Source organism: Periophthalmus magnuspinnatus, chromosome 3 (assembly GCF_009829125.3).
Source record: "Periophthalmus magnuspinnatus isolate fPerMag1 chromosome 3, fPerMag1.2.pri, whole genome shotgun sequence".
Taxonomy (NCBI): Eukaryota; Metazoa; Chordata; class Actinopteri; order Gobiiformes; family Gobiidae; genus Periophthalmus; species Periophthalmus magnuspinnatus.
This window is the reverse complement of record NC_047128.1, coordinates 32,844,803-32,870,050: the sequence shown is the minus strand read 5'-3', so window position 1 is coordinate 32,870,050 and position 25,248 is coordinate 32,844,803. Positions and strand designations below refer to the sequence as shown.

The window sequence follows — 25,248 nt, the reverse complement described above, 5'->3', positions numbered from 1 at the left end:
CATATAGGTGTCTGTAGGTCTCATGTCTTATTGGTTTTACGGGTGAGAAATTAAAGCGTTCGGGGCGTCGCGCTGTGGCCGAACATGCAGCTCTGCTTTACTCAACACAATTTAGACACTCAACGTCTTTTAATTTTCTTTTTACTCATTGTTTAAATATTTCTTTTCTCATTGTGAAAAGAAGAATTACTCACATTTATATCCTAAAATTTAAGTTGGTCTAAAAACAAATCTCGAAGTATTTGGGAAATTTCACATTCTGAGGCAGATTTAAGGGATTTTTTTTTTTTTTAATGAAGATTTAAATTCATATACTTTTTCTTTTCCTTTTTATTTGTTATCCTCTCTCAAAAGTTGCTTAGATTTGTTTTTGGTTTTTTTTAAAATCTGGTCTATACATGTAGTTTTTCACTCAGCTTTTTGAAAATATATTTGGACAAGTGCATCTAAGTGCTCATTTCCACTTTTGGTTATGTGTATAATTTAGCTCCATTAATCTCTTTCTTAAGCGCTGATCTCTCAGACTTCCAGCGGCAGGAGAAGGCAGTGGGATTGCGAGAGGCAGAAAGAGGAGAGGGAGAGAGAGGGGGTAGAGAGCAGAGAGGAGGGAGGGACAGGGGGGCCAAAGAGAGATTGCGTAAATTAAAATCCTTTTAATCTCCTTATAAAATCATTTACTTAATTCATCTGTCAAAGCATGTCAATATGTGGCGCGCTGATTTGTTGCTGGGGTGTGCGTTTGTGCATTTGCATCTGTCTGTTGTCATGCATGGCCCCGTGCCTCTGCCTCCCTGCGTGCTCCGACTGACCTGCTGGTGGCCCGTATGAGGAGGTGTTGTTCTTTGTTCCAATAAGGCCTATCTGTCAGTCTGTCAGCTGATAAGGAGACACGCACACACTTTTTTTTTTTTTCTCTTTTCATTTCGCTTTGGCCTATGAAGACTGCGATCATTCCAGCGGTGGATCGGTCTTGTGAGGACAGAGGGAGAGATCAGGGCGAGCGAGAGGTAGTGAGAAAGAAGGAGGGGGGTGGAGGGGTGGAGGGGGGTGAAGGGGGGGTTGAGAGAGGAGGTGGGGGGGTGCGCTTTTGTCTGACACCAGCACTCAGGGGTCCGCCGGACAAATGCATATACGCATGAACAGCCCCGGCGCAGTCACTGTAAAGGCGGCGTGTTCATTTGCGGGTTGGAGAAGAAGAAGTAAAAAAAAAAAAAAACTATGGAAAATGCAATTACACACACTTTGCATTTGTGTGAAATACGCAAGATCAGAGCGGCAGAGAGTTTGATTTATCCTCTGTTCGATGTGGTGTGGGTGTGTTTGTGGGTGTCATAGGTCAATCACCCTCAACGTGGCAGAGAAGCGGCGAGGAGGACTCCACCAGCTGGGACTAAATACACCACATACTTGAGTGCAATTAGCTTACACGTTATATTTTAGTCTATATAGTATAATAAGATGGACTGGAGTGATTTAAAGCGAGGATAGTGATCTTATAAAAGACTATAAAACGACTTATTTTATCCTCTCCTCTTGTTCTAGCCACCCAAATTTAACACTCAAGCTGTGTCTTTCGCTTAAAATAATGTATGGCTCGTTTTATTTAAGGAGGGAGAATATGGACGGCGCATTATCACGTAGCACGATTGTTCTATTGGTCTCTTATCGAACAGCTTCAGAGCGGGATGTCCCACGTATGTCCCGTGCGTGTTTGTGCATGTGTGTTTGTGTGTCCATCATGCCGTGCTCAGGGCTAATGCAGACCTCTCAGTCCTAATCGGAGGAGACAGCGGAGACCGGGCCACAATGGAGCAGATTTAGATGGAGAGGTGCGGTCTGTGGGTAGAAGTTAAACAGGAAGATTGTGCGAAAAGGGGTGCAGTCGGATGTATTTGTTCTTTGCGAGTTTGAGATGTCTTTTTTTGGAAACTTTGGAGGAAAGGAATGCATGGTTCCACTGCATATTGAGGCCTCGTGTGCGTGCAGTTTGGACGTACGTAAAGATTGTAAAGTTGGATTACAAACATATGTAAATTTATGAGGATGTTGACTGCGAGATATTTCTTTTTGTCATGGTTTTTGTTGTCTGCACATGTTATGACAGAGTGACGAGGCTGACCAGCTTCACTTCGAAAAGCTTTAATCAAATGTTTGTAGATTCTTTTCCCAAACATAAGCACTTCGTCTCAATCTTTGGAAACTTTATAGAATATTTTTGACGTTATTCGACTATAGATAGATCGCAGTACGGCGTTACAAACGTGTGGAGATTAAAACAATTAAGCTCGCGTTGTTTTAGCTGAAGAGGACCCCATTTTTCATAGTATATTTACATTAGGATTTAAAGGGATAATCCACTTTATCTTGGCCGCCATACACAGAAACACATGTATAGGCTAATTTCACACCTCTTCTGCCCACAGTTGCACGGTGCCACGCTCATGATCCGCATCTTTCTTCACCTCCGCACATAATTCCTTTTGCTTTTATCTTTCACCCCCTCTTACCCCCCAGAAGCCCACCCCTCACACACACACACACACACACTCTCTCTCTCTCCCCTCCCCGTGAGCCCCTCCCTTATGGAGCTGTCACCTTTCTGCACCCGCTCAGTCCCTATTAAGGCCGACAGCCCATCTGCCGCCTGCCCCGCTAACAGCTCCCGTCGCTAACGCTAACATGCGCACACATCCACTCTCACACACACGCAGGTGACGGAATGCTGCATCAAATTCCACCTGTGTGCGTATTAGCATTATTCCTCGAGATGTAGTCGGAGATTGTGCTGGAAAGTTGATATTTTGCAGTAATATTTTCATTTTTTTACTGCTTCTATTTACAATTTTCGACTTATTTTTGCAAAACCCCAAATCACAACAGCAGTTATGTCTTAGGGCTTAACAGGATCATTGATTTAACCAATAAAAAGTGAGAAAATCCAACAGGAACGCACACTGAGCCGCAAATGTATCGTCAGCGGTGATGTATCATGACGGCGATGCACAAAAGAAAGTTTTATTTTTACCGAAGATTGTATCAGCGATTTAAAAAGATCTGCCAGTTGTGATCATCTCTGTTTAATTGGGTTTATTCAAAGTACTTGTGATTTGTTGTTACTCGTTGTTTTCAATAGTGACAAGAAATAACGTAATTGGATTCAACATGTTTTTCCAATGTTGCTTCCTTAACAACTACTTACCAATCCATGCATTCACGCCTTACTTGTTATGCTCTGGCTTGGCTATAGAGGTAATTAGGTAGACCAGGATCACCAGTGTATGTGTGTGTGTGTGTGTGTGTGCGTGTGTGTGTTGTGTGTGCGTTTGTGTGTGTGGTTGCATGTGTTGTGGCATTTGCTCCCTAAAGGAAAAGGTGCATTTTTGCATTAACAAGAATGGCAAGTGTCTCATCAATCACTGCATCACCATGTCTTCCACTGCTCACACACACACACACACACACACCCCCACACACACTACACACACTACACACACACACCAGTACAGCTCCATGGTCATTCCGTTCACAGATGGGCCAGCAACACATGAGCGAACCACTGAGCATCGCATCAAGACACCCACAACCTTTTCATTTCCTCGCTTCCCCGTACACACACCAAATCCAGCGTGCGTGTAGCAGGTAAAACGTCCGAGAGGCGTGGTCGCGATTGGATGTACACCTCATTAAATCGAACTTTTGGTGTCGTACCTCGGACCGGTGCAACCCTATAGGACGCTCCCAATAAAATGGCAGTATTAAGTGTTGTCTGTCTATATAGCATCGTGATACCGCAACCAAAGCCAATAAGTGTCTGAAGCAGCAGGAGCGAGCGGGATATTGATTCCTCCTATTCACCAGAGTGGAACTAAAACCTACATCTTACACGGGCGGGCCTCTACCTCTCAGGACAGGAGGAACTCTGGGAGGAGAGAGGAGGGCACATCAGAAGGTGGATGGTGAAGCTAATTGGTCCGTTTGGCTGTGTGTCAGAGTCTCACGTCGTCACTGTCATTAGCAAATCTGATGTTGTTGATCAGTAAATGAAAATTATATTATGGGCAAATGAGTCAATGAGTGTTTAAAATATGTAAATTATATTAAAAAAAATAACTAATTTCACTAAACAATTACAACAGCTAGTTTAGGTTGAAGTAGCTTTTTTTTTTTTTTAATCCATTGTTTGTTTTTTCTTATGCAGTTTAATTATAAGATTTGTGCATACACTGATTTCAAGTCCATAACCCGCGTTGACCTTATCACCCCAGCAGCAGCCTCTCCCCTGACAGCAGCGGTGAGCTTGATTGACAGGTAGTGGGTCCCTCCTCTGGTGCTTTTACTGTTAGATTGTCCCAGTCCAAAGAGGCTGTAGACCAGGTCAAAATGTTCCTAAGAAAAGCGCAGCCAGTTTGTCGTTCATATTTTATTGCCCCCTCTTGACAGTCATTTATTAAAAAAAAAAAAAATGGACACTGCTGAAAGTCTGGCTCTGCTTCGTCCTGTTTTTCTGTGGTGCTTGTGAATGGTCAGCATGTTTTCCTGTTGTCTGTGGACGTCTCTCTGTAAACATACATACAATCTGAAATATCACTTACTTTCTCTTGTATGGTCTTTTCCTGTGTGACTATTGTTTTTATTTATTTCTTGTCATTCTACCTCTGCTCCAGAATGAACTTATCGAAGGGGCCCTTGGTGAACAGCAGCAGTGAAGATAACTCCAAGTCCACTTTTAGTAAATGCGGCGCTGGCGCCTGGAGGATGCACCAGAGCTACGATCCGCTGGAGGCCAACCACATGAGAGACGCACATGCCCTCTACAACCCCAGGTAAGGCTGCAAAACACTGCCCCGAAGAGAAAGGAGGAGGGAGAACGAGGGGAAACTAGACTAAAAATCTACCTCTGTAAAAGAGTCTGTGGGAGTTTAGTTCAGGTTTCCACAAAAGCCACATTTGACCTCCATAAACCTCAGATGAAAGAGGAAGAAAAGGCCAGCGCTCTGTGACATCAAGCAGTTTTTATAACAGTGAAAGTGAGTCTGTGTGGGATCCCGAAAGATCCTGAAAGAATAGGGCTTTTTGTTATTGATCTGCAGATTAAGTTACAGAATAAACCATACTTGTCATAATTAAATTTTAATTGAACTTGATCTTTTTGCTCACATATTTTTACATACATTTGAAATCACTGACGTCTTACATTCACCACGCTGCTCACACTACTGCATATTTGACACAAGGACACTTCATTTTTCACTTATTTACTTGACATTTAAAGTTATTCCCAGCACAATCCCTGTACCATCTGCATGCAGTACTCTCAAACCATCAAACATGTATTTTAGCATCATTTTAGACGATATGTAAAAATACTCTGCGTTTTATGTTTAAACGTCACACACCATTCTCTCTTTTTCTGACAGTTCATTCTTCAATCGTTCCCCCAAAGATCGACATCTGTTGTGAATGTAAAGTTATATCTATGTGTGTAGTGTGTGTGATTTGGCACTTTATGCAAATATCTTCATAGTAATGGTAGTACTGGTCCAAGAAAACAATGCAGAGCTGTAGTTTAGTTTTTTTCTTCTGCGTATGTTGTTAAATCGCTGTTATTGATTAGCATGTTGTTGGTCAAATACAAATCCCAATAATTTTAAGTATGTAAGCGTTCGTGTGGGTGTGTCAACGTCCGCTGTACACTGCAATCCCAGGTCCAATAGGATTTCAGGGTTAGTCTGGGTCAAGCCAATTAGGGATCTGGCAAGTGATTCTCCCACAGATTTTTTGGCCAATCACAGAGTAGCGTGCTGCAGTGTGGATGTGTGCGTGTATGTATGTGCGTGTGCGCGTGTGTTGCGTGTTGGCGGGCACGGAGGTGAGGTGACGGGAGGCGCAGAGGTTTGCCAGGGGCTCGCCTGTCACGCCATGGGCCCTGTTCAGCCTCACCACCGGTTCACAGGCACAGCTGGCACATCCACAATCTGATCACACGCGTTTTTTTTCAACTTCACAGAAAAGTGACAGGGAAAGAATTTAGTTGCAAAAAAGTAGTTTAATATTAGAAAATCTGACTCCATGGCTCAAGTAGTCACCATCGGCTTACAATTTGTGTTTATAGAGTTTTATAGAGGCGAAATGAGTGTTAAACTTCAGCATAAACCCTTTTGGTATGAAATATTTAATTGTTTTTTGTTCTTGATTATGCCCCAAAGAAATAAAGAAATTAACTAACTCACTGTAAGCATTAAAATACATTTGTTTAGCTTTGTTTATTTATTAGGGACACTGCACGTAGAAGCTGTGGCCTACACAAAAGAGGAAATATGTTAGTGCCAGTTACAGCCAAATAGCTTTTTTTCCACCTGCAATTGAAATAAACAAGTTGATGTACAATTATCTTTTGTCTATTGGAATAAAACACATTTTATTCTATTTATTTATTTGTTTTGCTCATTGAGTTTGTTCCAAAACTAATTGATTTTCTTGCATTTATTGTGCACATATCACTCTAAGATAGCCTAGTCTGGTCTCACAAAACTAAATACATTCGCAGTTTCCCTAACACAGTTGTCTGGCTGTCAGTATATTACTAATTTTTATAGATAGAACACCATAAAGCTCTTATAAATGTATACCCGTATGATATTAAATAAAAACATGTCTGATTTTGTAGAAATTTTTTAATCTGTTTTTGGACGCCTGCAGTTTTTATTGGACAGCGACAATATTATTCCTCCTTTTATTTAGGCCATCAAACCATGGGAATGTGATTAATGTCAGCCAGTCAGAGTACACACACACACACACACACACACACACACACACACAGTCTCTCCCTCTCGTCGCTGTAAACTGAGCTCAATGTAATCATAATGATAAAGCAGATTGCCTTAACACACAGATGGGCCTCACAACAGCTGTGTGTGTCTGTGTGTGTGGAAGTGTGGACAACGCTGATTGGATTGCAGATTTATAGAAGAGGATTACTGCCCCCGCTCACAGAGACAGAACAGGAGCGAGGAGAAGAGAGATGGCTTCAGACACTCACCTCTCATTAACTCCCTCCCCCTCGCCCCTGTGCTCAAATACACACAGTTAACACTCAGGTTCAAGTGGAAGGTTTTCACATTTCTGCTGACTAATTATTTACAATTTGTTAAAAAGTTTTGCGAAAAGTTTTAAATGTTTGCATGCAAAACTTCTCTGTAGACACAAAGCTTCAGATTCAGATTCTGGCTTCACGCAGATGTTTTCAGACGCTGATTTTTAAATATATTTCATATTTTTTAGTTCATCATGGTAATTTAAAACAAAAAGATGGAATTATAGGATCTTGCCAACCCGTTTCTAGTTTAGTTTAACCTTTTAGTGCAAAGTAGAACCATATTAATGTCTTATAACAACATAAAGAGCGATACACAGTCCGTCTGAATACATAATGACCAACAAGATGCCAGGGAGGAGCAGAGGCCGACGGAAAGACAGCCACAGTGGCCACTCCAGTAAACCTGATTATAAGTGGATGTGAATTAGATTCCCTAACAGATGGTGCAGGAGCGGAGCTATGAGGTGCATCGGCCAGCAGTGCAGAGAGGGGGGGCGGGTCCGCACAGGAAGACGTGACGGCGTGCTCGTATTATTTATTTATTTTTTTAACGTTACGTGTTTTAGATCGGCAGCAGTACTGACTGAAATATAAACCGCTAACAATACTTATATAACTCTTTGTGGGGAGCTGCTTTAGTCACATTTGATTATGCAGGATTGTGTTTTTACCAGTGAGTTCAGAACCTTATATCTCATCATTAATACAATTATAACACGTCTCACTTATCGGTGCATTGCTTTAGCTTCAGATTATCTTGATTGTTATTTTCTTTTATCGTCTGATCCTGTCCGCAGTATAGAAACCCAATTGAAAGTGCAATGTATTGAGGGTCGGCACTCTCTTACAAGGCAGCGTGCATTATTGTACACACAGGGAGCACAGCCTCTGCCCGTGCGCCTGTGATGGATAGGTGTAAATCATCACAATCCTGTAGTGACAGCCCAATTTCCCCAAATCTGATCTGCTTAAAGAATGCAGCGATGATGGCCACTCGCTCCAGTCTGTGCTCCCTCGCTCCTTCTCTCCTCCGGCATTCCTTATTCCCACATTCTTACCATTCACCTCCACAAATCCAACAGCATTATACAGCACACACTTTTCCATTCTGGGCTTGTCTCTTTTTCTCTTCCGTCCGCTCTTCGTGTTCCACTCACTTCTGTGTCACATTTAAAAGCCCTGTCATATTTACTTGAGAGGAAATCCTCTTTCACCATCTGCTTAATAAAATGTGTTTTTAATCCCATGTGGATATTTTTTGCTAGATCTGTTTGTATCGAGGTAGGATGATGATGATGGTGGAGACTCACAACTCTGCATAAATATACATGTGCAAAATGCCGAAATAACAAGTCGAGGTTAAGTCATAAATGCAAAGTCACTAAACTTTTTGAAAGAATTTTACAATACAACATGTAATTTGTTCATATTTATTTAGAAATCTGAATTATTATTGGTTTTACCACATGGACAAATGTCAAAAAAGGTTTGTTGTTGTTTAATGCAAACCAGCTGCACTAGTGTAAGTGTAGTTTGGAAGCTGCGCGTTACACCAGCTCCACTAAAACAATGGCGTGCAGCCGATAAAGGAGACAGGGGAAAGAGGGATGTAGAAGGAGAGACAAAGGGAAAGGTAGGCCTAGAGAGAGCAGGACATGGTGACAAAGATAGTGCCTGGCAGCTACACACTTATCAGCCACTGTTCACAAGAAAATGACCTAAATCATCAAGATTCTCATCTGATGCACACTCCACTCCTCCTGCTCTGTGTACCGCTTTCTGTTTCCTCAATAGACTTCACAAAGCACCGCATAGTAGCTCTGATTTAAGTTATTTCAACTAAAAGTAAAAAATGGAGATCGTTGAATTGTGCAGCATGTGCGGATAGAAGACACAGAGTAGAACACAGGATATGGCACATGATTCTTAATCAATAGGCTCAGCTGAGTCTGTGTGGACCCCCATCGCTTATCCATCCACATCTACACAACACATAAACTTTACAAGCCCCTGGTTCTGTCATAACAGCTTTAGCTGCACGCCTCCTCTCTCTACGTCTTATTACACCTCCGCACTGATGCCTGGATAAAGTACAGGAGGATTGCCACTTTAGTGTCAGCTTTTGACGTTGGGATTTCTATCTAAGAGCTCCACACACTGAAGAATATACAGACTTGTCTTCTGTACTGGCCTTTACTGCCGGTGGTCGACAATGGACCATCACCCCATTGGGCAGAATGGGTTTTAGCCATTATCACATTGATTGTATGTAATCAGGGGTTTATTCCGCAGCCAATGAAGTGAATTACAGGTTTCCCGCCCGACTAACACTGTAACAATTGATCTGCTCCTGGCGTGCGCATGTATATTTGTGTGCTGTAGTGTGTGCGTCTGTGAGCAAACAGCACTGAGCTGGAGAGAGACAGAGATTGAGACCCAAAGAGAGGAGGAAGCACAGGGCAGGAGGGAGCCCGCCCGGTAGGAGGGATAGTGCTAAAGATTGACTGTCACTGCGGGAGTTGGATGTTTTTTTATACATTTTTGTGTCACTGAAAACAACTATAATCTTCCCCACACTGAGAGTCTATGGAGTCGCTTAACACAATACACACACACCAACTGTGCACAGGTCCACAAGAGTGTTTCTGCACTAACTTATACAATTATAGAAGAAGTATTTATTACACCAATAAAATACAGAAATATAATTGGAATTGACTCATGCAGTTCAACAAAGCAACTAAAAACAAGAACACAGCTGTAGAACCAATTTTGCTCATGATGAAACGATTGTATTCATTTGACTATGGAAAACTAAATGCATTTGACTTCTATTGAATCATTTCCTTACATTTAATTCAATGCATTTTAAACTCTTCTTTGTCCCCATAGAAGCGCTGTTAGTATCATCGAGATAGAACTGTGTTAGGTCTCCTCTCTCTTTTTTTGCTTATTGCACCGAGTGTTCTTATCAGCATCGGAAGCACAATGCTCAGTGTGATGGAAAGGTATTAGCCAATCCCTGGTAGCTACATTGTCAGCACTTCTTTCTGTCGCTGCTTCTGCCACTTACCTTACCTACAATTTTACTGTCTTTGTGTTTTAAACTATTTATAGTATTGCATTACTTTTCCATTTGTGAAACTATAGCAATACATGGGTTTCAGGGTGATGCATAATTAAGCCTGTAACCATAGCAATTCAAGTCTTTTAAATGGTCAAAAGTCCTCAAAATGGCGCCTATTACGGAGCTAAAACTCACGAAAAGCCTTTTTTTTACATATTATGCAAAATGTAGATGTTTAAAGCACTGTTAAAATTGGATCAAATAGTGGACCAAACCTTTGAATTTCTCAGACTGAAATGAAACTATAGCTTCCAAAATGATGGCTCCTCTGGGGGGAAACAGTTTAGAGTTATTTGGACACAGTGGATTGTATGTAATAAAAGAGAGTGAGTGACAAAAACACAGGGCCGAGGCTGAGAGTAGCTGGTCTAATGCAATGATTATATGTTTCTAGGGGCACTGCATCAGCTCACTGGCCTAATGACAGCTTGTCACCAAAGTGTCCCTTTAAACGCACACAAACGCTGCCTTTTCTCTTTCTGTGGGGGCCTCTATTTGGTCTGTTTCACCTATAGATTCAGTGAGGACAATAACAACGACAGTTATCAGTTCTTTTGGTAGCAGAGGGTACGTAGTGGTTGGAGTCTTACCAAACACAGAGGAGATTGTAGGTTTAAACCATGAGATGACCAACATATAATCTTCTGGTTAAGATAATCAAGGCATGTTTGCTTACACCATCCAATATTAGGCATTAAAGCTAAACCGTTCATAGTGAATTAAGGTAGAACAGTCTCTAACGTGCCACATACTTGCACTGCAGTCGACCCCGGGAAAAGGTTTTCTTCACAACACTGACCAAAAAGTGTATTTTTCTGTAAGTACATTTCCGACAAAAATAAGCCGTATATTTTAATCAGGTAACAGTGTAATTACCTTTCAGTTACAGCAATAAACTGTATAAAACCATTCCTTAGTTCTAATTTATTCCTAATCTGATTACTGCAATGTTTTCCCATAATCATCCCATTATGTTCACGACTCAACCCTCTCTTCTTATTAAAATACAAAAAGAAACACTTTATTTCCCCTCTTTATTTAATCTCTTTAACCACTTTAAATACAGTGCATTGATAAAATAAAAGAGGTTGTGCCTTGCTTTTCTCCGCACTCTGTTCTGTGGAGCAGACAAGCACAATAAGACTGCTCCTTCAGCAGTGAGCCATCGCTACATAGCTCCATAATTATACTGATAACATACATACATAAATGCATTCAACCTCTCACTCAGCACCGCACACTGCTCTGATTTCTTAATCTTCTTTGCTCTGCTCCTCTCTGCACACATGTTCATTCTGCTTCTTTCTATTCCTCCCCCTTTGACTGCCATTATTTTTCATTTATAAGCGGAGTAAAGGGGGAGCCGGAGCCCAGTGCACAGATATGAGGCTGGAGGAAGAGAGTGAGACTGGAGAAAGGAAAAGAGGAAAAAGAAGAGGGGAGTGTGTGATATCTGGTGGCAGTTGAACTCTTTCACTTAATGGTACTCAGAGGGATCGCGCCTGCAGGGAGTGAATAAAGAGGGAGAAGGGACAGATTAAATCATCAGAACGTCATCTACATAAATGAGACTAGTCTTTTTGTGCCTCCACAGCTCTCCTGAGGCCACTGTGTGCTTTGGACGTTTTGATGTCTTTATCAATATTGTATTTTACTTCATTCTGATAAAATACTGATGTTTTTTTTTTTTTTAGATCTGTTTGACCAAAAACTAAGGTTGCTTTTTAAATCACCCCAGTTCAGTTCACGCTTCTGCTGTGACCAAGACAAGCCGCACCATTTGTGTGTCACTGGTGTATGAATGTGTGTGCTGTGGTTGTTGTCAAGACCATTAGCAGGTTAAGAGCCAGGTTCCACCTCACTGAGGGTATGGAAAGGGCTTTTGAGAAATCAAATAAAGCCATTTCTGTACAAAGCTAAAATTATTTGAATCCCAATTACTGCACAAAGACCCGCAACACTCACAGGAGGTGAATCATGCATATTAAAATACACTGCACTGTGCCTTAAATCCATTCCATTTCTTGAAGTCAAAATATTGTGTTTGTCTGTCTCGGTGGTTCCTTGTATTGTGTGAGTCCGTGGTATTGCAGCAGTACCTCCTCGTCAGGTCACTGCTGTTTTTATGGGCCTCTGTAGAACAGGGATCTTTTACAGGCCGACTGGACTTTAGAAGCCCCTCGTTTAGCTGCATCCTGCCTTAATTAAAAACCCCTTTTGTGCTTTCTACCTTTTACAATGGAACGAGAGGCAGAAAGAAGGGCTGGGGTGGAGGGATAGACTGAGGTAATGCAAAAGGGAGGAGAAAAAGACAGAGTAGGCAGACAGGGGAAAGACTGAGAGATGCAATGAATGGGAAGTGATAGGGATCCAGGGCACATAGATAGTAAGGGAGACAAAAGGAGGGGTGGAGAGATACGGACAGAGAAGATAGCTGTTAATTACAACTGCCATTAACAAGTCACCAGTCAGCCTCCTCGGGGAGTGTAATAGAAAAAAACATGAGAGTCAAGAGACAGGGAGAAATCCATGCTGTCATGTTTAGACATGTGTCTGTTTCCTGGTGTTCGTATTGTTCTGAGCTGTGCCTTGTTTTACCTGCTCGTATGTGTCCTGTGTCTGTGGGATGATTGAGCAGCAGAGAGGCTGCTTACTGATTACCTTCATGTAGAACAAGCCACTATTGACCGGAGAGTGACGGATGAGCACCGTAAGCATGTATGCGTTTGTCTCGGTGGAGTGTGTTACAAAGCACATTTTATGAACGCTCTTTCAGTGCTCGCACACTCAGATGTATTAAATGCTTCTCATTATCCATGTTAACGTGTTCCTTTCCAATTGTCTTGTTCTTTCAGGCTTCTCTGCAGAATGTCTAGTAAGGAACGCCACCTAGAGTCCAACTGTCCGTCCTCGTATATAAAGACTGAGCCTTCCAGTCCTGCGTCTCTCACCGACAGTCTGAACCACCACTCTCCTGGTGGCTCCAGTGACGCCTCTGGGTCCTATTCGTCCACCATGAACGGCCATCCAAACGGCTTAGACTCGCCCAGCCTCTACGGGTCCAATGCAGGCCCCCTGGGACCTGCTGGTGGTCCTGGATCAAAGCGCTACGAGGACTGTTCTTCAACAATCGGGGAAGATTCACAAATTAAGTGCGAGTACATGCTAAATTCAATGCCCAAAAGACTGTGTCTGGTGTGCGGGGACATCGCGTCAGGTTACCACTACGGAGTGGCATCGTGTGAGGCCTGCAAGGCATTCTTCAAGCGGACCATCCAAGGTTGGTCATGGTTTTGTTAAGTTCAAATATTCATTGTTGTCTAACTTAATGAATTTGCCACCTATTTTCATATTGTAGAGTTTTAGTTGAGATATTCACCAAAGGCACTTTGTCTATAAGCATTATAATCCCTCTTTTTCAGTTCATGAGGGGTTTGTTTTATTTTTAACAGCCGGTCACAAGACACAAGCCAAGGTGAGATCCAGGACATATGATGGAAGCCCGAGGCCAGATGTGAACCCAGATTTTTATAGAACGCTTTTCTGCTTTTCTGCTTAAAGAGTCCTGATCTATTTCCACTGCCCTCTCTTTGTAATATTCCCTTTACCCAGATGTATGCACATAATTATCTCACCTTAGATTATACCCACCAACTCTCGACCATGAGCCTTCATCAACAACACAGAGTAATTTCTCCATCATGTTTGCATTTGCAGATTTTCAGCTAATGCCAGACTGAGAGACTGCTAACGATAAGCCTGTTGTTTAGGTGATAAGCTAAAGTAGGCAGGAGGTCACAGGTCATGTATCAGGGTCAGAAGTTCAGGTAAGGGGTAAAGGAGAGACGGGATATATCGTAATCCACATGATGAGAAGAGTAGCAGGTATTAGACCCAGTAATCCCATGCACATCTCGTGCGAGACAAGTTCACCTATTTGGGTCCGACGCTGCTAATGCTAGAAAGAGTAAACGGAAATGTGCACTTAAAATCCACACTTTCAAAAACAAAAAGGAAGTTGGTAATAATGATACTATGAAAGATCAGTGTATAGTCTATATTTTAGCAGTTTTTTTTACTATGGCTGCAGAAAGTTAGACGCAGACAGAGAAGAAAACAAAGATACTCCTTTGCAAAGTACAGTTATCACACAACTTTGGCACTAAACTAGCGAGTAGACATCACTAAACTCCACCATTATAACCCCACAAACCAGTAACCAGTCTTCAAGCAACATTGATCCACTGAGTTCTGCGGTCTGTCAGTCATATCAGACCTATCTATATGTCCCTTTCTTTCTGTCCCGATAAGCAGCTTTTCCCGGTAAACCTCCAGAGAGAACCCGACAGGCCAGAAGACGAGTAAAAGTCTTAACATCCACGGCTAGACAGTGACCAGCACCGCACCGTACAGCCAGGACCTGTCCGTGTTTATTATGGGAGCTGATCAGAACGCATAGCAATCCCCACCGAGAGATTTCAAGCCCAGGACTGACGCGAAGAGATAAAAGGCCGGGCTCATTCACACGTAGACACCAGCACATGAATAGAGCGTGACCTTGTAATCACTCCATATGTAGGTTTAACCCCTAATTCACTGGCTGTTGCTGTTGTATCTAATAGTTGACCAATTCCACCTGTCTCATTTCATTTAAAGGGCTTGTTAAAGGTCATATAGGTGAGAGTGAAGCGCAGATTAAATACGAGATCCCAGCAAACGTATAGATATGATGCCGTGATGACAGTAGCCTATAGAGCTTGTTTGGTGTGTGACCTTGGATAGGTTAAAACCGTTGTGGTGTGCAACCTTTGTGTTGTTGCCTCATTTTCTCTCCATTTGTAATCCTTGCTACTCCCATAGTGGACATGTGGCAGATCAGGTATGTCGTAGCTATAGGTTAGTGGTTGAGTCAAAGCCAAGCACGCAACCATTTCTTTGGGATAAAATCTAGAAAGTACAACGTTTTCGAGCGTACATTGGAATTGGATTGTAACGTACGCAGCTGAAGTGTATTGTATTGGACAGTATTGGTCGATAGCTATAACCAAGCGACTATTGAATGAATGTTTTTAAAGATTTTACATAATTTGAGGTGAGAATTCTCCATCTAACATTGGTTTGGATGGATGATTGAATTTCCCTGTGACAAATGGGTCATGACTTTATCGCTGGCTCTATCCCTGGCCAAACTTATCCGTCGTATTTTCAGTTGCGAGTTTGCCTTCTTACCTGTGTGTGGCCTTGTGCTCATCCATGTAAATTAGTGCAGGTTTTATGTGTATACCGTGTACATATGCTTGTGTTTATGTATGGCAAAGACTGGGGCTGCACATTTTGGCTGGAAAGCAAGGCCGGGCTCAGATGGGCAGTGGCAGGCATATTGGTGTGTTTCAAGCCATTAGCCAATAAAACTGCAGGTAATCACCAAAAAAACACCTCCAGCTGGACAGGGAGGACAGCGCAGGGCGAGTGGGGGTTGAGGTAGAGGATCGGACAGGACGGGAAGGAATGTGCAAGAGAGCGAAGAAGAGGGTCCAGGTACCAGGCGCGTGGACTTTGGAGAAAATGTGTGGTGTGTGTGTTTATGTCGCAGCGGGGGGGAAGTGGCTGTGGCAGCTGCTGTTGCCGTGGCGTCAGTCCAGAGGCACCTGACAAGCTGCATCTATCACCCCCTTATTGAGAGAGTGGGATAAAGGGAGAGGGGAGGAACGCTAGGTATGGGAAGAAAGGACAGGACAATGTACGAGAGGGAGTCAGCCAAAAATACATAAGATAGTCTAATAGTTCTTAGAATCAGAAGTACTTTTTGCTTATTTTTGTTACACACATGCAGCCACCCAGTAGAATGAAGTAAAGAAAATTGTTACATCGACACAACAGTAAAACATAAAATAATAAAACAAGTCTAAAAATAAAACCTTTAACTTGCATGCTGAATATATTTTTGGGCCTTTTATTGATAAATCAGCACCGCAGGGAATAGGCAAGAAAGAAATCTGGAAGCAATGTCTCGGTTTTCTGTCCAAAACAATAGAAGAGAAAGCTTACAAATAGCACCATTCACACAGGGTCTATGTAAGTGGTCAATTGTCATGCAGCAGGTGGACATACTCACACATCTCAAAGGAGATTGCAGGGGATTTGAAGCCCTCCTGTACCATTTTCCCATACAACACACACAATACACACACACATTCAACATTCAGACTGGTGTGTGGCACAGAAATACAACTTCTCCTTTCTCAGCACACATCACGGGGCATATAAAATCAGGTTTAATAGTTATATTCTCCAAGTATTGTTAAATTGTCACATTTTTATATAGCGCTTTTCCACCTTCAAGGCAGTCAAAGCGCTTTACATCAAGGAACACACAGATTCATCTAGTTCACAGATACTAAGTGAGGTGGGTTAAGTGTTTTGCCCAAGGACACAGTGACACTATTAGTTTGTGGGAGCTGGAAACTGCCATCCTGTGAGTCCGTGGATCCACTCAACCAACGATGTTTATGTCAAGAACAGGATTGGAAGCACAAACCTTCAGAACAGTGGACAAATGCTCTACCAACTGAGCCACCGTCGCTAGTTGTAGTGGATGTGGTCCATTACTGAGCTTCTGTTAGCACTCGCACATATTAACCTTAGTTCTAACAAGGCATCTAATCTGATTAAACTCCTCCACATGTGTCATCGCCGTGTTGAGAATAGCGCTTACTAGAAAATCCCATTGAATACATTTAACAGAGTCCCATTTAGCATGTTTAGCCCTTATTTTAACTAACAAGGCCAATTAATGGGCATCTTGTTAGCCATTAGAAGACACTTGTGCATTTAGCCTCTTTCTGGCTAACCAGCCCTCTTAATCAGGCCCGTAATGAGAAACATCCTTCGCAGAGCAGCAGTCAATAGTAATCACTGTTTACTTTCTTTAAGAGGGAGATGCATGGGCTTACTGCAGTACTGTAGAGGTGAGGCCATAGAAAACAGTGCATGCTTGTAAATCCAGTAATCAGTCTCAACTGCCTTTGGAGATGGCTACAGGTAGAAAAATTTGATTTTATGGGAAAAGAAGAGGTGGAAAAAAAGAAAGCATGTTGTAGACAGTAATGGCCCATTGACTGAGCATTGAGCTATTCGCTTCTAGAGTCCTAAAAGCTGTATTAACCTCACTCCAAGTGTTGTTATAAGTTGCCGGGGTCGAACTGTTAATAGACTTACTTTAACTAATAAACTTAGTGTGAGCTACTTGTGTTTCCTTGGCTGTACGGGCTTTACGTGCGATTGCTTCGTTAACTGATGAGACAGAACGTTTTGATATAGTTTTCTCTTTACTCTGTCTATTATTCTTTTTCTTCTGTAATTTTTATGTCTAATCTCTGTTGTTTTTTCTTGTTTTAAGCTTTCTGTATTGCTGTTCCAGTGGTTGATGTTCATGAATGTACCAAAAGTATTTTCTGTCCATTACAGGCAACATTGAATACAGCTGTCCAGCCACTAACGAGTGCGAGATCACAAAGAGGAGACGCAAGTCGTGCCAGGCCTGCCGCTTCATGAAGTGTCTGACAGTCGGCATGCTGAGAGAGGGTAGGGGAAAAGGTCTCTTCTTCTTCTTCTACTGCCACAGTTTATGTATAACCCTTAACACTGACCAAACGCACCCACACAACTGTTAGTTTTGCGTTGCCGCGTTGACTCCGCTTCTCCGTCTCCTTCTCATCTGACCACCTCTGACCCCGCTAGTCCCTCTGCACTCCCAACGATGAAAGGAGGATGAGAAGGGGCTAAGGAGGAGGCCAGTGGCTGATGGAGAAATAGGGGTAGTGGTGGGAGTGGAGAAAGTTGTAGGGGGGGGAGGGCAGGAGGCATGAAGGGAGAAGAGATTGATTTATAGGAGCAGAGGAGAGGGACCAGGGGAGGAGGAGCAGCGGGGTGAGGAGGGGTGAATGAGGCAGAAAGTGTGTGAGCGTGTGAGGCACAGAGAGGCAGGCAGAGGAGGAGGGTCAAGGTTGTAATTGATGGGGGACCTGGCCTACGCCCCCTTCCTCACCATGGTCAGGCTGCACCGACGCTGGCCAGCCCCCTCCATCTATACCTGTTATCAACTTCTCCCACTCACTGATGGCTTACTCTTTTCAGCTGTTCTGTTTCTTTTTCTCAGCGTTTCATTTTGTTTTAGCTGTCTTTTATAAGTGTAGATATATTGACAACTTCTAGCATTTTTCTATTTTCTATATGAAGACACATGAGACACTGACCCATACGACTGGATTATTAACACAGTCCCATTTCCATTTCATTTCCATTCGTTTGTTTGTACATTCGATTCAGTGACACTACGGCTGTAATGACTCAGTTGTTCTGACAGAGGCATATTGTTTTGCGTATTGTTTAGCTGTATTAATGCATGACTAATGGTGTACTAAATATCCCTAAAGGGCTTGGAGACGCACTCTTCACTATCTCTTATTCATCTGTTTGCATTATATATGTTTAAAGTAGGTAATTGTATTATGTTAAATGTGTTACAAGACAGTATAGTTTATTTGCACCACCAATTAGAAACTACTGCACTCTGTCTTCCAAACCTGAGTGGTAAATTACTGAAGACATGTATATTGTTTACTAATAATATACATGTGGCAGTGCGTAGTATCTTTTGGTCTCACTGTTACATACACTGATGCATGTGTTCACTGCACTCATTTAGCGGCAGCTTCTTGTTTGGCTTTAGGCAGTGACCATCATAGCAGCAGAAGATGATAATGGTAAGTGGCTAGATCAGTTAGCATCAGCATTAACTGCTGGTGTCAGGGGGTAGCTCACAGGAGAAAGGTGAAGATAAAATGGAAATGGTGGAGTGGGGTGAAATGTGGTGTATTACACAAAGCGTGTGTGTGGACGCTGTGGTTTACCCCTTAGGCCAAGATCTGCCTCAAATTAGCTTTGTCGCCCTGGGAGACAAGGAGGCTGAAATGAAGAGTAAGTTCATGTGTGTGATGGAGAGCGGAGAGAACAAGAGGCCAGAGGGTCAGTAATCCAGTAAACCAACAGTTCCTTTCCCTGTGCCGCTAACCACACACACACTGAGTGAAACACTCGCAAAAAATAGTACACAAGCAGGTGGCCCGCTGAAAGAAGGAGCGAACAGGGGAAACCCACCCACCAATATGTAGCAGTTAATTTCTGGAGCAAGGCAATTAAAAGCCTGACTGTATTATGAGAACTTACCCTCTGGCTATAGCTGCCTGTCCATTTTTAATGAGGTCATAATGATGCGTCAGCTGAAGAGCGAAAGGTCAGGTGGGTGGGGCTAGAATCTACTCATAGCAGGAGTGTTTTTCAGGTGTGGCATAAAAAGCTCTGTTTTAACTTCATTGTTTAGAGCAGGGTTGAAAATATATGATCTGAACAATATGCACATCAAACGTAATGTCTGAAACACTGATGAACAGGATTCATTCCACAAAGCTGGAATTTGTACATGAAACGCTTTGGCAGAAACACTCTCTCTACTAGCCAACTGTATTCAGTATGCTTGTACATTCTACATATGCTCATATTGACAGAATTTGCTCCCACACATTACATTACTTTGATGATGGCACATTTCCTGAGTCGTAGTTAAACAGACAGAATGTGCAGCTCCAAAAGCAAAGCGCCCATCTCTATAAAGTGTAAAAGACCAGCTGGATTCAGATGCCACATGACTCGCAGTCCACACAGTGCAAATATAAATCCTGGCATAGTGCCTCACACATGCACAGTGCCTCACATGCGCTCGCTCCACAAACGCACGCAGCAGGAACCCGTGCCAGCTCTGGCCACACTCCCCACGGCCTCGCACACCTAATGAGTGAGAGCGGGAGGAAGGCCTGCCCTGTGTGTGTCACAACTCTGTTCATAGCTCAATGCCCCTGACCATTGCCACTGGAGCTCACTGCTCTCAGACTTTTACACACCTCCACAGGCTTCTCCTCAATATCATAAACATGAACACACAATGTAAAAATGGAAAAGAGTTCTCTACGTAGATATAAGTAGATAGAAAACAAGAGAAAAAAGAGGTATAGACAAGTGGCGTCTGGTGTTTCCCCTCGGGAAACTTGTAGCTAAATCTGTCCTGTGGTGTCTGTCCTGAGTGAGAGTGTGTGAGTGGCATCTTGTTGCATCTGAGCAAAAAGCAGCGATAATGGAAATACAGCGATGGTCCATCTTGGTCCCACTTTTTCATACAGCCTTTAGGGTCAAAAGAAAAACAGGAGATAATGTGTATAAAGGCCAGTTTTATTATTGATTAATAAATCTGAAATTGGGCCAATTAAACAGTCAAATATTGATCTGATGTAGGTGTGATTGAATATAGAAGAGTGCATAGATGTTGAAAAGGCGACATTTTCAGACACGGTCTGTGTCTTCACACACACGTTGACACAGCAGTGGTGCCACCTGCTCTCTGCCTCGGGCTGAGCATCTCTGATCTGCTCCGGTCTAAACAAACACCACTGTTGACACTACAGTCGTCTTCACCTCACTTCCACTCTTCTTCTGCTGCCCCAGTTCATGTCTCCTTATGTCTTTTGTTACTAAACATAGATTTTTCTTTATGGTGAAATGAAATGTTTTGCCTCAAGCTCATAATAAAACTACATTAGTTGATCAAATCCATCTTTCTGTCATACGTCTCACTTGTGATCAATTCATTTATATTTGTGCCTCTCCACTTTATTTCTCACTGCTGGCCTCGTTCGGTCTGTATGTTGTTCTCATCATATCATCTATCGGCCATCTGAAATCAATCCAGCTGTTGTCTTTCCTCTTGTGCAATTTTTCCTCTTTTCCTCTCTGTGTCCCATCGCTCTATATCTGCCTCACTCCCTTCATTTGTTGTTCATCGGCTGGTCCCGTTCAAAGCATATAGGTGTCAAAGGCATTTCACTTGCAATCCCTCAATAGCTCAAACACACAAACACACAGAGACGCCAATGCTGTGTAAAATCTATGCTGATGTGATCAGTGCAGATGGCCATATTGACACGCAATGAAATTCCCACGATAGGAACCTTTCACCTCCATCACTGTCATACACTGGCCTCATATTCAGGTGTTTTATTGTAGTGTCTGTATTTGTTCACACAGGCCATGGGAGGTAGCCTGCATGATGATGATGATGATGATGATGATGCCTTTAGCGTTACCAGATATTCTTTCCCTCGCCTTGTTGACCAAACCATTATTACTCAGATTTTTATGTTTTTGTATTCCTTCAGTAATAATTCTGCATGTTAAATATTATTTCACTGTACTCCTCTTCCCTTTGACTCTCTATTCTCCGAGTGTATTCTCCTCATCCCTCTTTTCTCGTGACCATTCTTTATTATTTGAAGGCTCATTTGTTAAAGGGAGTTACAGCACTCTTACTCTCTCCCTTAACCTCCTCCTGTCTTTTTTTGTGGGCTTTGGAAATATAATTTTCAATTTTTAATTTGATTCATTTAGATTTGATCATTAATCAGTGCTGAGAGAGAGTTAATTTGGTGGAAAATAGATGAGGTAGTTAGAGAGGCCTTTTTATGAAGTGAGCCTGGCTGCAGAGCGGCTGCCTCTTTAAGGTGTGTGGGAATGAAAGTGGAAAATAGCACTCTCCATTTGAAAGGTTATAAGGAGGAGTATCCAAATGTGTCATGGTGTTTATCACCATAATAATTATAAATAATAATATTCTAAATCTAAGTTTAATTTACTTAGAACATTTAGTCATATTATGATAGAGAAAGAGAGGGAGAAAGTAGACTTCTTTATTAATTTGTCTTCTACAAAATAAATCCAACCCTAGTCCATCTGTCAAGTCAAATATCTTAACAACTGCAATATTTTTGTCAATTTGTAACCTGTCTGTGAAACTTACAATCTTCGAAACATCTGAGCTTTACTATATTTTGGCCTTGTCCTGTTTTTGCCCCTCCGCTGACCCATGTTGTGACTGAGCAATCCACTTGTCAAGGCTTACCCAAACACTACTACACTGCAATGTTTTACCTAAAAAAAATCTTGCTGTGTTCCTGCGTGTGTGAGCATGTGTGTGAGAGGGTTGATGCCCCCTGTTGCTAAGAGATTCTTGACCGTTTGCTGACACTAGCCCCCCCACTGTACCTGGACTGTCGGCCCTTCTGTCTACCTTCCCTTTTTGGACACACACACACGCACGCTGCAGATGCATATCAATCCACTTTCATTTAGTTTTCAAACAACTCACCCTATTGTTTATTATGTGAACATTTTCCCCCTTTACAGCTTAAAGTCTCGTGTTAATCTCCCAGGTGTGTTGTCTCTAATGTGGTCAGCACTATTTCCACAGGATTTAAATCTGTCTGTGTGAGCAAATCCCTCTCACCCTTTCACTGCAGCTGAAGAAGAGCTGTGGTCTGAGGACTGAAGGTGCACACTGCAGTAATGGAAGTCAAAAACGCTCTAAACGCAGAGAAAGAAAAAATATATATACCATGTGTAATTAAGTAACTTACTCTAAGCTACTCTTGCAGGTTCATGAGCATTAGTCAAGGTCACTTTTCAGACGTAGATGTAGACGTTGAAGGTTGTTTCTCATTATTTTTAAACTATAAATACACTTAATTTGTCTTTGTTGGGGCAGGAAGGCAGAGACAGAACAGCAGTAGATCAAATGACCTTATGAACTGGGGCCCAAGTTTTTATTTAGTGACTATTTGTGGTTTTTCATTGTTTATTGTCATAATGAGCCCTGATAATAGTTCAAGCTCACATTCACGTCAGTGCTGCTGAATATATTTAAGTGGCTCAAACGCTTAAACAGGGGATCTGTGTAAAAGAAGATTGCCCTCTCCTCTTCTTCTCCCTCAGGATACAAGACACCTCTGTCTCACTTATCCATCTTTTAAGTGGTAACCACGGTAACAACCAATCCCTGGAGACATTGGACTAATTAAATTAGGACTCTTTTGTGTCAATTAATTAAGCAGACAGAAAGACAGCCACCAACAGAGATTGGGCGAGACCAGGAAAAAGTAAGTCATATGCCATAGAACCCAGGAAAGTCAGGATGTATTGGCCTTTTTTGCACATTGAAAGGGCACGACAAACCCAGTCCTGTGGCTTATTTGTCAAATACTGCATTCATCCAGGTCAATGTACAAAATGTTATCCCAGCTGCATATTCTACATTTACAGTTACATAATAATAAATGCACTGTTTTCTGTATTAATGCCTCTGTGTGTGTGCTGCAGGTGTTCGTCTGGACAGGGTTCGTGGTGGAAGACAGAAGTATAAACGCAGGATAGATGCTGACAACAGTCCATATCTGAACCCACAGCTGGCTCTGCCGGCTAAAAAACCATGTAAGGAAACTATCTCCTTTTATTGAATGTGATCTAAGCACTAGTCTCATTTGTCAAATACTAACAATAATACACACTGCCTTTTCTGCTTTACATATCAATAAGACAGTTGGACAGTAAACAGTTACAACACAATTGCACGCTAAAACAGTCGTGAGAGGCCCAGCTGTTTAATACCAAGTTTATCTCCCTCTCTGTACTCTGACCAGTTTAGGGTCATAACATTTTGTAAGAATAAAATTCCTCACAAAACAGTTCATTTAGGACTGACTGGACTGGTTCCAATAAGGATATATGCAAAACTAGACAATTCAAATTTGATAGTGAAAAAGAGAGTACTAAGAAAGATACCTAAATGAGATGGTTTCTCAGAGAGAATGAGAAGAGCAGGATACTGGAGGGGGCTACCAGCCAGCAACCTAATCCGGATTAAATCCAATCTGGCAACCACATCAAACTAGGGTTAGCTCTCTAGCTAACCGTCTGCTCAGACACACAACATGCGCATGCAGGCGAGGCAGATTGAGCAGTGTTCAGCGGCTTGCTCCCCAAAGCCCATTTTACTTAAAGCTGGAGCATATTCTGCTTTAGGCCAATATGCTGAACGGCGGCACAGCTTACTATGTGCTACTAATCATTAAAATGATGAGATAATGTGACTCTATAGGCTTGTGTTTGTGTATACAGAGCTTCTGTGGACAAACCCTCACTACACAATGCACTCACAAGTTTGGCATTTCCATTACATCTCTCTTAATCCTCTACATATTTGATACTATAATGGGTGAGTGAATAAAGGAGGGGACAGATTGACTTTAGTGGTTCTTCTCTTTCCTTTTGTTTCATAGGTAAGTTATATTATTAACACAAAAACCTACACCTAAAGTAACCAGATTTTTCTCATGTAACAAGTGTAGACACTGAGATTTTTAGTCCAATTTCAAACCTCGGTAGGTTAATGTTAGCATTCTTTGTTTGTTATTCTCTTTTACACATAGTCAATAGTGACCGAAATCCTGTCTGTCCGACTGTCTTCCTCTCGCATACACAAAGTGCCTATCTGTCTGTAGCACAATCCCCAGCCTCGGCGTCCCCATTGATTGTGTGAGAACCAAACAATAGCCCAGGGTTTGGAAATGGGCTTCCATTGATTCTAATTAGGGAAACATTAAATAAGATTTACCCACAGATACTGCTGTGTGACTGGGATTGGTTGTGCTCAAACGACCCTGGAGCTGCAGCGAGAGGGAAGGGGATGCACAGGATATTTATAAAGATATATATATCCAAGTGTGTATTTGTGTGAGAGCCATTGGGGCTGGATAGTGTTAGATCAATACAGCCCCCCTCTGCCTGTGTTTATCTCCACCTGCCTGTCGTTTTCTCCTCCGCTGTCTGTCTTTTACAGTCTGTTGCTATTTCCTCTGTATTTCCTCTGCTCATATCTCTTCTTCTTTCACTTACTCTGCTCTGGCCCTGCACCTCTCTTCCTCCTCTCTCCTCTGTTTTGACTTCCATGCTTGATTAGTCAGTGGATTAATTTGGAAGCAGGGTATCAGTCTGTTACTAATGGGCCATAGAGATCTCATCACCACATGTCACCATTACCAGCTGAGCTGTTTGGCTTTAAGTATTATCCTTCCCCCTCTAT

At 42.3% G+C, this 25,248-nt stretch overlaps 1 protein-coding gene across 5 annotated transcripts in view; it reads left to right on the top strand.

The window, feature by feature from the left end:
* The window catches only part of esrrga (estrogen-related receptor gamma a), a 47,874-nt gene that overhangs the window by 1,981 nt on the left and 20,645 nt on the right, over positions 1-25,248 (top strand). For 3 of the 5 annotated variants that reach the window (XM_033987746.2, XM_033987761.2, XM_033987775.2), the window contains exons 2-5: positions 4,665-4,823; positions 13,082-13,506; positions 17,694-17,822; positions 23,487-23,597. In XM_033987746.2, coding sequence (XP_033843637.1) covers positions 4,665-4,823; positions 13,082-13,506; positions 17,694-17,822; positions 23,487-23,597 — 824 coding nt within the window. The remainder of the gene's footprint in view (positions 1-4,664; positions 4,824-13,081; positions 13,507-17,693; positions 17,823-23,486; positions 23,598-25,248) is intronic. The other 2 variants (XM_033987768.2, XM_033987753.2) reach the window with 1 other exon arrangement.